This window comes from Triplophysa rosa, linkage group LG25, assembly GCF_024868665.1.
Source record: "Triplophysa rosa linkage group LG25, Trosa_1v2, whole genome shotgun sequence".
Lineage (NCBI taxonomy): Eukaryota > Metazoa > Chordata > Actinopteri > Cypriniformes > Nemacheilidae > Triplophysa > Triplophysa rosa.
The window spans coordinates 7,056,065-7,068,638 of record NC_079914.1 but is presented as its reverse complement, the minus strand read 5'-3'; the positions used below and the strand labels follow the sequence as shown (position 1 = coordinate 7,068,638).

Genomic DNA, 12,574 nt, shown 5'->3' with positions numbered 1-12,574 from the left:
ATATAAATTATTATGTTCATCTGTTTATATATGTATTATATTTTTAATTGTTATAATTATTTTTGCTTGTGGAAGTGTCGTGTCGCTTGTGGAAATGTTCACAGCGCTTGTTGCAGGCTCTCGTTAATTTTAAGAACCTCAATATATGAAAAACAAGAAAGTTACAAAATCATGTTAAAGTCATCATTATAAAGACCCTAAGCCAATTCTACCCATTACTATTACTATATTTTTCAATTATTTCGTATTGTTATATTATATATTCTACCCCAAAATGTGTATAGATTGCTAGGTAAACAGGTATACAATAATTATATTCCATTTTATTTAAAGTAAAGTATTAACTCAAAAATTCAACTCGCCATTGGTTCACACGGTTGCTATGGGTTACATGACGCACACCAATAGCACGTCCAGCTGTCTGTGGAGTGTTGCAGCGTCGTTGGAAACAGCGTTGTGTTGTACAGTAGGTCGTGTAGAAATATATATATATATCATTATAAGAAACTCGCTTTTATCTCTCTATTAACAAGCATGTGGTATATTCTTTATATTTATTCAAACCAAACTCATTCATGTACAGTAATCCACGTGTAAGATCACATTTCCTTCCGATCACCTCTCGGTTAGCTATATTAAACATGCTGATTGTTTTTGTCAATGATTTTACGCATGCACTGAATTAATAATTTCGATAGTTCTGAATGTCTTTGCCAATACACTCATCGCATTTACCAGGTTGAAGAGTGCAAACATGACTGCGGGTTCACTAGCAGCACCACAAATAATTCCCATTCGCATTCCTCCTCCGGGCAAAGCCAAGCATGAAATCGACTCCTGCACCCCTGTTGAAATCAAATCAGGTGAGTCAGTGCACCTGTAACATTACATCATCATATGTTTCAGGGATCTGAATTATGACATTAATATGTTCTGTGAATGATTGCTTATATACTAGAGTCCTCTGATGTGAGAATCCTGTACACACTGGATGGCAGTAAGCCTGAGATTGTAAGGAGAACAGGTTTTGCTGACAGTACTCTGAAATACACTGGACCTATTCGCCTACCTGTGGGGAAAGTGTCTGTGAGAGCCATGGCTGTCACCAGGTAGGTTCATTTAACAGAGCTGGGTGTTTCTTAAACTTATTGTATGAAGGTCATGCATTTTTTCTCTCGTAACACAGTGATGGACGGCACAGCGCTGTCGTCACCAAGATTTTCATCGTGGAATCTTCTCCTTTAGATGAGCAAGACCTGACTAAGAAACGTGAAGATGATTCACTGAAGGATGACAGACAGATCAATGGCAAAGATGTCAGTTTTAAACCTATTCAGGCTTCTATAGTTGATAAATTTGCTATGGACACATATATTAAAATGTATTTATTATAACTATTTCAACAGGAATCAAACATGAATTTAAAGGGAAGTCAAAATGGAGCTGACTTGTCTGTTAAATATTTAGGTATATTTGGTGGTTCACAATCATTGTTCATTAATAAGTTAAACTTTTTCTTACTGTCTTATGGTACTGTGGTGTTTTCAGATGTTCCCAGCATTGAACCTCAGAGAGCCCTGAAAGGCCCTCGATTCCTCACACAACGCCTGGGTCCTGGTTCCTCTGTACGCCTGTCAACACAAAGCGCAGGAGTAAGACACAGGCTATGTTTTGTTAAACTGTAAACAAATCACATCCTGTTTTATAGATCATACTGTGCTCAATACTAACAGAGCCAGAGTGCAGATGTTGTGCGAAGCCCCTTCAAAAACCTCACGAGCACTCAGATGACTCGGATTCAGCGAGAAACAGATTTTCTTAGGTGAGCTGAAAGAGTTCCAGAGATGTTTATGCCGTTTCTGGTATGAAATACATCAATGGTCAGTACATCCTATGACATTTTTATGTAGATGTCCAAAGTGCCTGAGTCATCGCCCTTCAGACCCCTTCGCCCGATTCTGCTTGACCTGTGGAGCAGCAGTGCCCCCAATCCCCGGACAGAGACTGCCCCCTACTGAGGGAGGACAGGTACTAAATATCCCGTTACTGCACAAGACCAAAACAAATACTGTCATTTCCAAAAATAATACAGTAGAATCTAACATTAAAGTCAGCATGCGATCAAAAACTTTTTTACTATTAATAACTATTAATTATTATAGTTGATTTATCTGTGCAGGTCATTTTCATTTTAATACTTTTTGTAGTTTTAATAGTTTTGTGATAGTTAGTTTTAAGAATTTTGTCTGTGTACTTGTTTGGGATTTTTCACAGATGGGTCTGTGTGTGCATTGTAAATCCATGGTGCCTCTGAACACGCCCACATGTATTGTGTGTGAATCTCCACTGGCCCAACAGCTTCAACCTCAAGCTAGTCTAAGACTACAGGTAAATATTTTATATATTGAGAATCACTTATTGGAGAAGACGTGTCATGCATATTGTTAATATAGCCGTGTTTTACTTTAGAATAAGATCATCTGTCACTCATGTGGCACTGGAAACCCTCCACACATGGCACATTGCGTCACTTGTGAATCCAAACTTGTTCAGGAAAGCACAGTAAGAGACACGCCCACCAAATATCTGCATATTTTCTAAGGATCCAAACAGGAGTCTGCATTATTGTTGTGACTATCAATCCACAGCCTGTTTTAAGTGGACAGAGAGCTGCACCTCGACCTTCTACAGAAGGAAAAATGATCTCATGCTCCAAGTGCAATAGAATCAACCATTCAGATGCTCGATTCTGCGACTGGTGTGGGGCGAAGGTGACAGACCCTTTAAACTTCTATTTTCCTAAATTAGATCTTCATCGGCGCTCAAATGCTGTCTTTGTGTTCGTTTTAGCCTGGCCATACGACCAAGAGTCTGACGTGCTCTCAGTGTGGGGCGAGCTGTCACCCTTATGCAAATTACTGCGGGGGCTGCGGTGCCTCTCTGGACGGACCACCCAGGACCACCCCGGTACCGATCACACAGGAATCAGATCAGGTACAGTACAGTCTACAGTGTACATAGTAACATTAACATTCATTGATTCACATATTGACCTCTGTTTCTCTTATAGACCTCAGCCACCTGGCAAGCTGTGCCTGCTCATGAATCAACAACTGTGCCTCCGGCTGCAAGTCTGCACACTTGTGCGGATGCACAGACACAAACGCTGGGTCTGTTTTTTCCATCCAGTACCGAGATGAAAAAGCGAAGCCAACAGAGGGAGGCGGAGCTAAGCAGACAGGAACACATGAGTGACAGGAAGCCACTGCTTACTGCCATCAGCCCAGGCCGAGGTGGGTTGATGTACGATTCAGGTTTTAAAATAAATAAATATGCATCACTTTGATATGTGTATGATTGCAGGGTTCTGGAGGAAGCAACTAGATCACATTTGCGCTCACCTGCGCAGTTACACACAAAATAATACCGAGTTCAGAGCTCTGATTGGAGAACCTCGTCTGGGCAGAGTAAGAATTTTCCAAATCACAAAACATGATAAACAAACCATATACACTATTAATCATTATTAATATCTTATAATAGTACATTATTATATTAAACGATACACATTATACATTTACATTACTGTTAATCTGCTTTTCAGATGATCTCTGCTGTGATTCAGGAGGACAGCTATGAAGTCAGTCTGCGCATCAATTTCATCTCTGCTTCACCTGAAGCGTCCAGGGTATTAAACACTCCTTATTTTGTGTCTCTTGAGCTTTGTATGTTTGTTGTGTTTGTGATTGTACCTATATGTGATATGTTTTTCCAGTCGTCTTCTGCCGGACAGCAGAGTAGATCCGTGGCGTCTGAGAGCCAGAATCTCAGTGCTGTGACAGAGGGGAGAATTTCAGCCAGTCCAGGTACAAACACACATTAATACTAATGCATTTGGCCGTTGCATATTTTTTGATCAACCCATGAATCTTACATGTGTACAGTGAATGACAATAGCACAGCAGCATCTTCAGTCAAGAGAAAGAAGCAGAAAAAGATCTGGAGCTCAGACGCAACAGAAAAGCAGCCGGTCCGTCTCACACACACACATTGGCATGTTTATAAGAAAAATGTAGCGTCATAATTGTTGTTGTTTTTAAGGAGTCTAAGGATAATCTGCTGCTTAAAGAGTTGGGGCCGGAGGGGCGGGGCCAAATCTCTGTGATGCAGCAGCTGTTGGATGAGGTGAGGGATGAGATCACACACATTACATGAAAAACAAACCGTACAAATTACATTTCGGTAACCGCAATTTCATACCCTTTTAAGTACAAGTATATTGTTATTAAGTGAGGTTGTGCCTCTGCAGGGTGCCGACCCTGCATGCCTGTGCAGCGATGGGCGTCCTGCTCTCGTTGCCGCAGTGCTAAATGGACATCATGATGTCATTCCCGTGCTGGTACAGAGAGATGCCAATGTTAACCAAACATCCGGACCGTGAGTTGTAAACCAAACAACGAGCTTCCTTTCATAAGTACGGTAAAAATCAGGAGGTTTGGGATATATGCATATTGTGTTTTTATGTGATGCACACAGGTTGAATAATACCGCCCTTCATGAGGCTGCAGCTTTGGGAATAGATTGCCTGAAGAGTGTCGAGATATTGCTGGGGTGAGAGTTTATGTGGCGTCTAATCCATGCTGTTTATCCTAAACCACATCATTTTAAAATACATAACTTAAAAATATATTTTTTAATTAATGAAAGAATGTTGTCTTGTGCAGGTGCAATGCAAGTATCAGAAAGAAGAATGACAGAGGTCAGACGGCATATGACATTGCCGTGGCCACAGGGAATAACTCCGTGATCTCACTGATGGCGGCTCACATGGGTCAGGGTCTCCTGCAGCGGCACACGAAAACCAGGAGCCCCTCGGGATTAGATACATTCTCATGAGATAGATCACCAACCTCAACCAAAGTTAATCCTATATATAAAACTACTTACTAATATTGATAATTCGAGAATTTCTGTTATCCTTCTGTTAAGAATATACTCCACATGTCAATGTTTTATCTATAGATAGACACAAATAATAATGTTCTTATTATATGTTGAATCTATCTTGAAACATTCTGTCAATATTAAACACTGAGATATTTCATTAACAGTTATTTGCCAGCATTTTTATTTGTACTATTGCGAACGCATACAAATATGTGACTCATCACGCTGGTCTATGAAAACAAACACAAAATGCTCCCCTTTCGTTGACACATCAAGACAAATAGAAAATGACATCACACATCATACTACACCTCAAATGTGACATGACAGAACAAGTATGACTTGGTAACATACTAATAACTAAAACACTTCCTGAATGACATCCCAGACTGTCTCCAGTTTGTGCTATGAATCATAATGTGGCTAGCCACATAAAAACAAAGTGCCTGTTTAGAACAACTGGCACCAACCTTAACCTTCAAACCTGGAATCCTCAGCGTCGCAAGCGCAGGAAGAATGCGTGTCTGCACTCTTTACTGTCCACTGGGTAGTATTTGTCGTAGAAGTCCAGGATGTATTCCTCCGTCTTAAAGCCAAACTTCTGGTAGAGCAGCATGGCAGGGTTGCTCGCCGATACGTGAAGAGTTACATCCTTTCCCATACAGGTCTACAGAGAGGACACAGGAAGAAATTCCTCAACTGTTTCCAGAATCAACATAGGATATTACAATTCGCGTTGTTTATTCATTTATAAGTTGGCTGACCTGAATGAGATGGTAGATCATGAACGTGGCAATGCCGGCTCGCCTCCACTCCGGATGCACTGATAGGAAGGAGATGTAGGCCTCGTTGTACTTCACATCTGGGACCATGAAGCCAAAACCAATCACAATCTTCTTGTAGAGCACCACGACACTAAAGTCTGGGTACTGCAGGCACTCTGATAGGTCGATACCTGTTGGGTAGAAAAACCAACTGTATATTTTTCCGAAAATAATACACTGAGAAAATCTGGATTGAAGTTGCTTACCAGGCCAGAAGATGTCCTGGCACATGGAGTTGACAGAGGGGATGTGATTAGGCCGCACATAGCAGTAGTCTATAGGTTCGTCAGATTCAGGGACCCATGATGGATCCTTCCTGTGAGGATACGCACGGATCTCTGAGAGCAAACGGAGCTTTAGCGGTCGATTCTCGTAATCTCTCCTGCAGAAACAGAAACACATTATGGTTTCCACTTCTCACTGTTCTCCGGCTATCGTTGCTACTGTACCTTAAAGACCTTTTTAAAGGAATAGTTCATCTTCAGAATGAAAATTCTGTCATTATTTATTCACTCTGTGCGATTTTATTTCTTCCGCAAAACCCAACAGAAGATATTTTGAAAAATGTTGGTAACCAAAAACCGTTGGTCCCCATTGACTTCTATGGACACAAAACCAATGCAAGTCAATGGGGACCAACAGTTTTCAGTTATCAACATTCTTCAAAAATATCTTCTGTTGGGTTTTGCAGAAGAAAGCCATACAGGTTTGAAACGACACGAGGGCGTGTAAACAATGACAGAATTTTCATTTTGAAGGTGAACTACTCCTTTAAATAAACTCAAATCGTGTTTTCCTAATTGCTAATAATGGTAACAAATGAATGTCGAGTTTATACTCAGAATGGATGTACTGTACCTGATGTACGGCTTGAGTACTCTGGACGTGTAGGGGCTCTTGATGTTCTGATCCATGTAGACATCAGAACCCATCAGCCTGTGGCAGAAAGACACTGTGGTCTGGTAGAAGCCTTTCCTTACGGACACTGATGACTGCACAACAACAAAACATAGCATGTTGAATTCTAAAAGTGCACCAACAGGATATTTTGGACTGATATTAATACATTTAAACTTATTTGATTGCTGCAACAAATCATTTTACTGAACATGAACTGGATCCATTTAACAGGCCAACATTATAAAACCAAAATCTTTTGTTTTGACCTGAAAGCGATCAAGAATACGAAGGTCCTGGCTTGTCGTTCTATATTTCTCGTCTCTGCTCGTCCTGTGGCTGGCCAGACCCCCCTGTGCCCCATACACGCCCCCCACCAGGCTAAGCGTAGCGCTCACAGCCTGATCCACATCCAGCAGGGGGAGTCCTCGCTCCCTTTTGGCTTGTCGCACCAGCAGCTTGCGATGAAGCCTTTTGGCTTGCGGCGTGACGGCTAATGCTTGAGGACACGCCTCCAGCTTGTGGAGCAGCATGCGTTCCTCATACAAGCTGATGAATGTGTAGTGTGGTGTGGGCATAGACACGCATCCCTCGCCCTTATCCTGAAGTATCTTCCTACGCTCTGCACCACGTCCCCTTGTTGCCAACAAGCCTTCGTCCTGACCCTCGTCTTCCTCTGCATCTCTACCTCGTTCTTCATCTTCGCTCTCCAGTTCTTGTTTGATCAGCTCGGCCGGACGCAGCTTCTTTCTGACCATGATGGTGCCGGTGGCCAACGGCATGCTGGGAGGGGGGATATACTCCATGCCGGGGTCAATAACGCCCTCTGCATCCAATTCTTCATCATCTGATGGGTAGCAATACGATAAATATCCGTAAATGACACATTTTACAAAGTAGGTATAAAAAAGATGTGTATCATCTCACCATGGAACAGCGCCTGAGGGGGCATGACATCCGGAATAAGATCAGCCTCCGACAACAGGCTGGGTGTAGCAGAGTGCGAGGCGGGCGTCCCGGGTGCGGAAAAGTCGGGCGAAGGGGAAGGCGAGGGAGAAGTGAGAGGGGTTCTGTCTGATGAGCTGAGGGAGGAAAAGTCGATGACTTCACCTTTCTCCAGATAAGGCTCAGTCCGGCGCACGCGGTTACCCATTTTCACGGGTGTGGATGAAGCGCTGCGGTCGAGAAAGCCGGCAGCCTCCTTCTGCGCCCGACGGATCTCTTTAGCTTCCTGTGTACGAGAACGCTTCTCTTTCAGCTGCATGGCGCTCTCCACTGGGTTTCGACCTCCACGCTTCCTTAAACCCTCTACTGTGATGATGGGGTCCAAGGACGGCTTTGACACAGCTGGAAAAACAATAGCAAACTGTAACATAGATCTTTAAATAAAAGATGATAAAATGATAAACGGATGACAAAACTACTGACATCAAACCGATGTCTGGTTATTCTGTTACTGTTTTGTTAACCTCTACTACCTTTGGCCTTGAGTGACGCGGCAGAGCTCTTTTCCCCTTCAGGTCGTAGCGTAGGCGGCCGGTTCTGCACTAGCTTCCACCAGCCGGGCTCTCCAAACTCCTGCGCTCCAGAACGGAAAAACGTTGGGCTGCCGACAGACAAACACCCTGCCACAGTGCTCCACCATGTGGACGTCTTCTTTCTAAATGTGAATTAAACAGAATACAAAAAGTTAGCCCTGGAACAAAAGAAGTTAGATAAAAACTAGTCTAAATAAAAGATAGCGATTCTCTTGCACCTGGAGCCAAGAAGGAAGGTCCAGTGCCGACTGATAAATGCGCAAATGTCCTCCTTCCATCTGAAATAGCCTTGGCGTCCTGTGCCTTCTAGAGAAAGGTTATACATGGCCAACATCACCACCTATAAAACAAAAAAAACAGTAACAAATTCAGATTTTGTGAATTGAACAATCACCATATACTCTTCAAAATTAGATTGTTAAGGATTGCAGGATTTGCAGCAATACAGTTCAATTTTTCTAAACAAGAACCAAAATGCATTTTTGACAGTCCACATGGACGTTATTTTGGTCTTTTAGTTTGTCGTTTATCTGAAGTTCCTGAGGTCTTCACGTACCTGCTGCCAGGTCAACCTCATTCTCTCAAAACTCTCCTTTCCATCTTCTGCGCAGTCCGAGCAGATAAACTTAAAGAAGTTGTCTCCTTTCAGGTAGCTGGGCTGCTCCCCACGAAGCTGAGCTGAACCACACAATGAAAATAAATAAAGAGGAAAAGACAGCTCTGAGACCAAGGACACTTTTTCCTTTCAGGAAGAGTCTTTATTGAGACATTAAGTGCACAACATGTTACTCTGAAAAGAGCACTCAACATTATTTCATAAAACGGATGCACTAATGTGGCCGTATAAAGTGCTTTGTCTTCTTGTATCGGAGCTGAATTGTCTTCTCACCGGGCGGGATCCACTTGTGGCACTTGTCGCAGTAAAAGGACATGTCCTCATTCCAGCTCCCCTCTCCGTCCTCCCCGACATCACTGTTCAGAGAGTCTCCGCTCTGGTCATGAGATAAATCCACAGACGCCTGGTCCTCGGACTCCACGATGAGCAGAGTTTCACCTTCAACCTCACCCTCCTCCAGACCCTCGGAGGCAGGCGTGCACATGGTCTCCTCATCCTGTGCTGCAAGGCCCCTCTGGTCCCCACTATCCATCTCTTAATGTAAATGATAAAAAAACATCTGATATTTTATTTAACCTTTTCAACTATTTTTGTGAGGGCCCTAACTGTGCCAAAAAAATAAGACGGGATTAAAAAATAATTCATAATTTATGTTACCGTTTAAACTGTCAGTTTATGAGTTGTGTGTCTCCGCCGTGTCGGTCTCTCGTCTCTCTCGCTCGGCCGCGAGCTCTCTAGTCAGCTGGATCTGCTGCTCGAGTGCGCGCAGGTTCTCGCGCTTCCGCTCCACGCGATCCAGATCCCGCAGCACTCCCTCGCGCAACCTCTGCCAATGTCACAGCAGGTCATATTAAACCAACAACACATAGAAAAATTACACTAAATGCACATTTAACATTGAATGTGAATGTCATGAATGTTTCCAACTGTTGGTCATTGAGTCCAGCATGCACTCAACTACAATTGACACATAAAATACCAGACCAATAGACATCTCCTTTAATGGTTTATATCCTTTAACAGTTATATCTATATACACAGTTATAGGACATTCTGAATGGACGAGGTCAATAGAAATGCATGTTGTTGGCTAATACAGACCGCATTTACCTGTCTATCCCAGTCTTGCTTGATATGGACGCCTGCGACGGTACTGAAAGTGAGAACTATCGATAATCCTAGAACAACCTTAGAGGTCGTAGACATTATTAAACGGCATTACGCAATAAAACAACGGCAGTATTTTACTCGGCTAGGGCACTTTGGAAACAGAAATGAGCAGATTTTTTCTGGAGTGTTTACAATGGTATATCAAGCGCTTTACTGCCACCTAGCGGTCTGGATGGACAAAATAGTTAAAAGCAATACAACAAACGACTTAAAAGGACAGTTCACCCAAAAATGTATTACATGATGTATTAGATTGTATTATATATTGTTTTGGCATTGTATATTATATACGTTTTTGTAGTATTTTTGTATTTAATGTATTTTTGTAGTACATTATGTTTCCAGGATTATTGGTCGACCAGTATGGGACTTTTCTATGATTGATGCAAACATCTTGAAGGTTCCATTGGATATTGCATTACTTTTTTATCTGTCATTAGAATGCTCTTCTACAGAAATGACTGTAAATGCCACATAAATATACTAGTTTTATTATGTCTGTCATGCATAATGTATTTTACAGCTCATCCTCTTCCGCAGAAGTGTGGTAGACTCATCAGTACAGTCAATAATGTTCACTTAGTCTCTGACGCAGGTGTGGCGTGTGTGTGTGTGTGAGTGTGTGTGTGTACCCTTACACCGTTTCATAAGCGATCACAAGGAAAAGCTATAAATAAGAGCATTTGTCACTGACTACAGGGGCAGCTGCAGCTTACATATGACACTGATTATTTGTCAAAATAGTCATTGTAATGATTATAATTATTTAAATGAATGTGTCTGTGTCTGAGGAATAGTGATATCCTGAAGGAATTAGAAGGATGAACATGCACATCTGGTGCTTCAGAGCTCCTCGGCCGCGTGTCCTGTGGGGCTACCATAAAGGTTTGTTTGATGGGCTAGCCCTGGTCAGTGACAGCTAAAGCAAACATCCAGATTTCCCCGCATACCCCACCCCCTCACTTCCACTGCTATGTAATTGTGCTTACCGCTGCTGGCGTGGTTGTTCCCAAATTGCTTCTGGTTGAGCTTAGTAGTTATCTAAATACCAGGGTTCACCAGCAAGAATAATGTAAAAATAAATATGTTATAGAATTTAAAACTTAAAAAATTTAATGAATTATAGATGTATTTAGGATATTTTGTTTTGTTTGCTAAATATCAAGTTTAGTGGCTTCTAAATAATGTAGCTTCTGGCTCCATCTTTCTTAATTTTGTTATTTTGTCTGCCAGGTTTAAATGTACCATCACATCAACACACCCCAAAAAAGGAGTTAGCAGTTGGGTATCACTCAGCAGTGTTCTGCATTGAAATCAGCATGGGAATAGATTGCTTGGTACTAAGTAAATAGCTTCCCTTGCTGTTTGTTGATCTGCACACTGTCCTTTTCTTCATCACGTCTGGAAACGTGTGAATTCTCCCCCTCTCAATGAACTTCACTGAGTTAGTTCTGAAGGGCTTCTGAGAAGAAGAAACAGTCTGTGTCTGTGTTTGTGGGTGTGGGCGGGTGAGCATGTGGGTGAAAGTGTACAATGTTTGGATGTATCTTCAAAAGTTCAGTGACTTTTTGAGCGAAGCTTTCGGTGAGCATGGAATGATATTAGGATCAAACAGCAGCTGAATACATAAAAGCTGTCATAAAATCAGATGAATGAATGGTTTAGCACAGTAAATCTAAATAGTGTGACGTAAATGTGAGTGTCTGAGAAAGAGCATAGATGAAAGCTTTAATTAGACAACTGACAGCACAAGCATTAGATACATTATCAACTAAATGGATCTATGCAAGCTTGCTTAATCAATCAATCATCCAAAGACATACATTTAGGAAGAGTTTCAGTCAATTATTTCCCATCGATCACAAACGCACAAACAAAATCTTTACTAACACTAGTCTCTGTGAACCTATTGTACTATTGATTTTTTGACAAATCTGTTACGGTGATATGTTACCCTTAATCGGAATCTTATCTGCCACTTGTTATCTCAGATTAGTGGATAAATTTTTCCATTGGTTTAAGAGGAAAATATCGTCTTACTTTGAAGTTGAATAGGGAGCGATATTGGGTTTTGCAATTGCAATTAAACTGACATTCCACATTTTCTTATAACAAAACACTTGAACCATTCATGCTTGCTGTTACATTTTGGAAATAAATCAACTGCTAATTGGTGATTAATCTCAAACTGACCAAAAAGAGCCAAATCAAACATGACAGATACTGATCTAAAGAAAATAAAAATCACATAATATGATGAATGCCATTCATTACATTACTACGGTATGAACGGAACTACCCTGGTATTACCATGTGACACTACAACAGTAGTCCAACTTTAAAGAAAACGTGAGTGTGTGTCAATTACCAGTGTTTATGAATTACATCCTATGTTTTATTTATTTATTTACATCATACAGACCGCTTTGCAAAATGTAAACACTGACTCATAACCACTTCCGGTTTCATTTTTATTTTTATCGTTCATGTATGATTAAATCTTAAAGATATGCGTTTAACATTTTCATTCGGTTATAAATGTTCTGTTGGTTGTATTTTGTTGTTAAAAACGGAAACAGAAA

The 12,574-nt window shown here is 41.4% G+C and overlaps 3 protein-coding genes across 7 annotated transcripts; 1 reads left to right on the top strand and 2 right to left on the bottom strand.

Moving 5' to 3' along the window:
- The first annotated feature begins 377 nt into the window (after positions 1 to 377).
- Positions 378 to 4,960, top strand: dzank1 (double zinc ribbon and ankyrin repeat domains 1). Of its 5 annotated transcripts, XM_057326134.1 has the most exons (20): positions 753 to 863; positions 959 to 1,109; positions 1,187 to 1,316; positions 1,407 to 1,467; positions 1,549 to 1,652; positions 1,734 to 1,822; positions 1,911 to 2,028; positions 2,275 to 2,388; positions 2,470 to 2,562; positions 2,649 to 2,771; positions 2,851 to 2,994; positions 3,071 to 3,293; positions 3,364 to 3,467; positions 3,605 to 3,688; positions 3,776 to 3,866; positions 3,945 to 4,030; positions 4,102 to 4,185; positions 4,310 to 4,437; positions 4,537 to 4,611; positions 4,725 to 4,960. In XM_057326134.1, exons 1-20 carry the CDS (start codon positions 755 to 757, stop codon positions 4,894 to 4,896), a joined length of 2,283 nt encoding a protein of 760 aa, XP_057182117.1. In that variant the 5' UTR covers positions 753 to 754; the 3' UTR covers positions 4,897 to 4,960. The 5 variants fall into 5 exon arrangements, with proteins under 5 accessions (XP_057182113.1, XP_057182112.1, XP_057182117.1 ...); XM_057326130.1 differs by adding an exon at positions 378 to 466 and having other exon boundaries at positions 739 to 863; positions 1,407 to 1,652; positions 3,605 to 3,866; XM_057326129.1 differs by adding an exon at positions 417 to 470 and having other exon boundaries at positions 739 to 863; positions 1,407 to 1,652; positions 3,605 to 3,866.
- A 161-nt stretch (positions 4,961 to 5,121) lies between these two features.
- On the bottom strand, positions 5,122 to 9,354 carry kat14 (lysine acetyltransferase 14). The gene is made up of 10 exons (XM_057326135.1): positions 9,096 to 9,354; positions 8,763 to 8,884; positions 8,425 to 8,546; positions 8,147 to 8,328; positions 7,596 to 8,015; positions 6,938 to 7,515; positions 6,630 to 6,763; positions 5,978 to 6,153; positions 5,712 to 5,902; positions 5,122 to 5,614 (listed from the first exon to the last, which is right to left on the bottom strand). The coding sequence occupies exons 1-10, from the start codon at positions 9,352 to 9,354 to the stop codon at positions 5,441 to 5,443; spliced, it is 2,358 nt and encodes a 785-aa protein (XP_057182118.1). The 3' UTR covers positions 5,122 to 5,440.
- Positions 9,355 to 9,495: 141 nt separating this feature from the next.
- LOC130549009 (protein PET117 homolog, mitochondrial) lies at positions 9,496 to 10,124 on the bottom strand. Its single transcript, XM_057326136.1, has 2 exons — positions 9,933 to 10,124; positions 9,496 to 9,648 (listed from the first exon to the last, which is right to left on the bottom strand). The coding sequence occupies exons 1-2, from the start codon at positions 10,026 to 10,028 to the stop codon at positions 9,496 to 9,498; spliced, it is 249 nt and encodes an 82-aa protein (XP_057182119.1). The 5' UTR covers positions 10,029 to 10,124.
- Positions 10,125 to 12,574: the final 2,450 nt, after the last annotated feature.

Excerpts from the sequence above, each read along its gene's own strand:
- dzank1 (XM_057326130.1), top strand. The coding sequence starts at position 755 with ATGACTGCGGGTTCACTAGCAGCACCACAAATAATTCCCATTCGCATT. Across the intron at positions 1,110-1,186 it reads AGAGCCATGGCTGTCACCAG|TGATGGACGGCACAGCGCTG; the intron begins GTAGGTTCATTT and ends CTCGTAACACAG. Across the intron at positions 3,867-3,944 it reads GAGAATTTCAGCCAGTCCAG|TGAATGACAATAGCACAGCA; the intron begins GTACAAACACAC and ends ACATGTGTACAG.
- kat14 (XM_057326135.1), bottom strand. The coding sequence starts at position 9,354 with ATGGATAGTGGGGACCAGAGGGGCCTTGCAGCACAGGATGAGGAGACC. Across the intron at positions 8,016-8,146 it reads CGCGTCACTCAAGGCCAAAG|CTGTGTCAAAGCCGTCCTTG; the intron begins GTAGTAGAGGTT and ends TTGTTTTTCCAG. Across the intron at positions 6,154-6,629 it reads GTACTCAAGCCGTACATCAG|GAGAGATTACGAGAATCGAC; the intron begins GTACAGTACATC and ends CTGTTTCTGCAG.
- LOC130549009 (XM_057326136.1), bottom strand. The coding sequence starts at position 10,028 with ATGTCTACGACCTCTAAGGTTGTTCTAGGATTATCGATAGTTCTCACT. Across the intron at positions 9,649-9,932 it reads AGCAAGACTGGGATAGACAG|AGGTTGCGCGAGGGAGTGCT; the intron begins GTAAATGCGGTC and ends TGACATTGGCAG.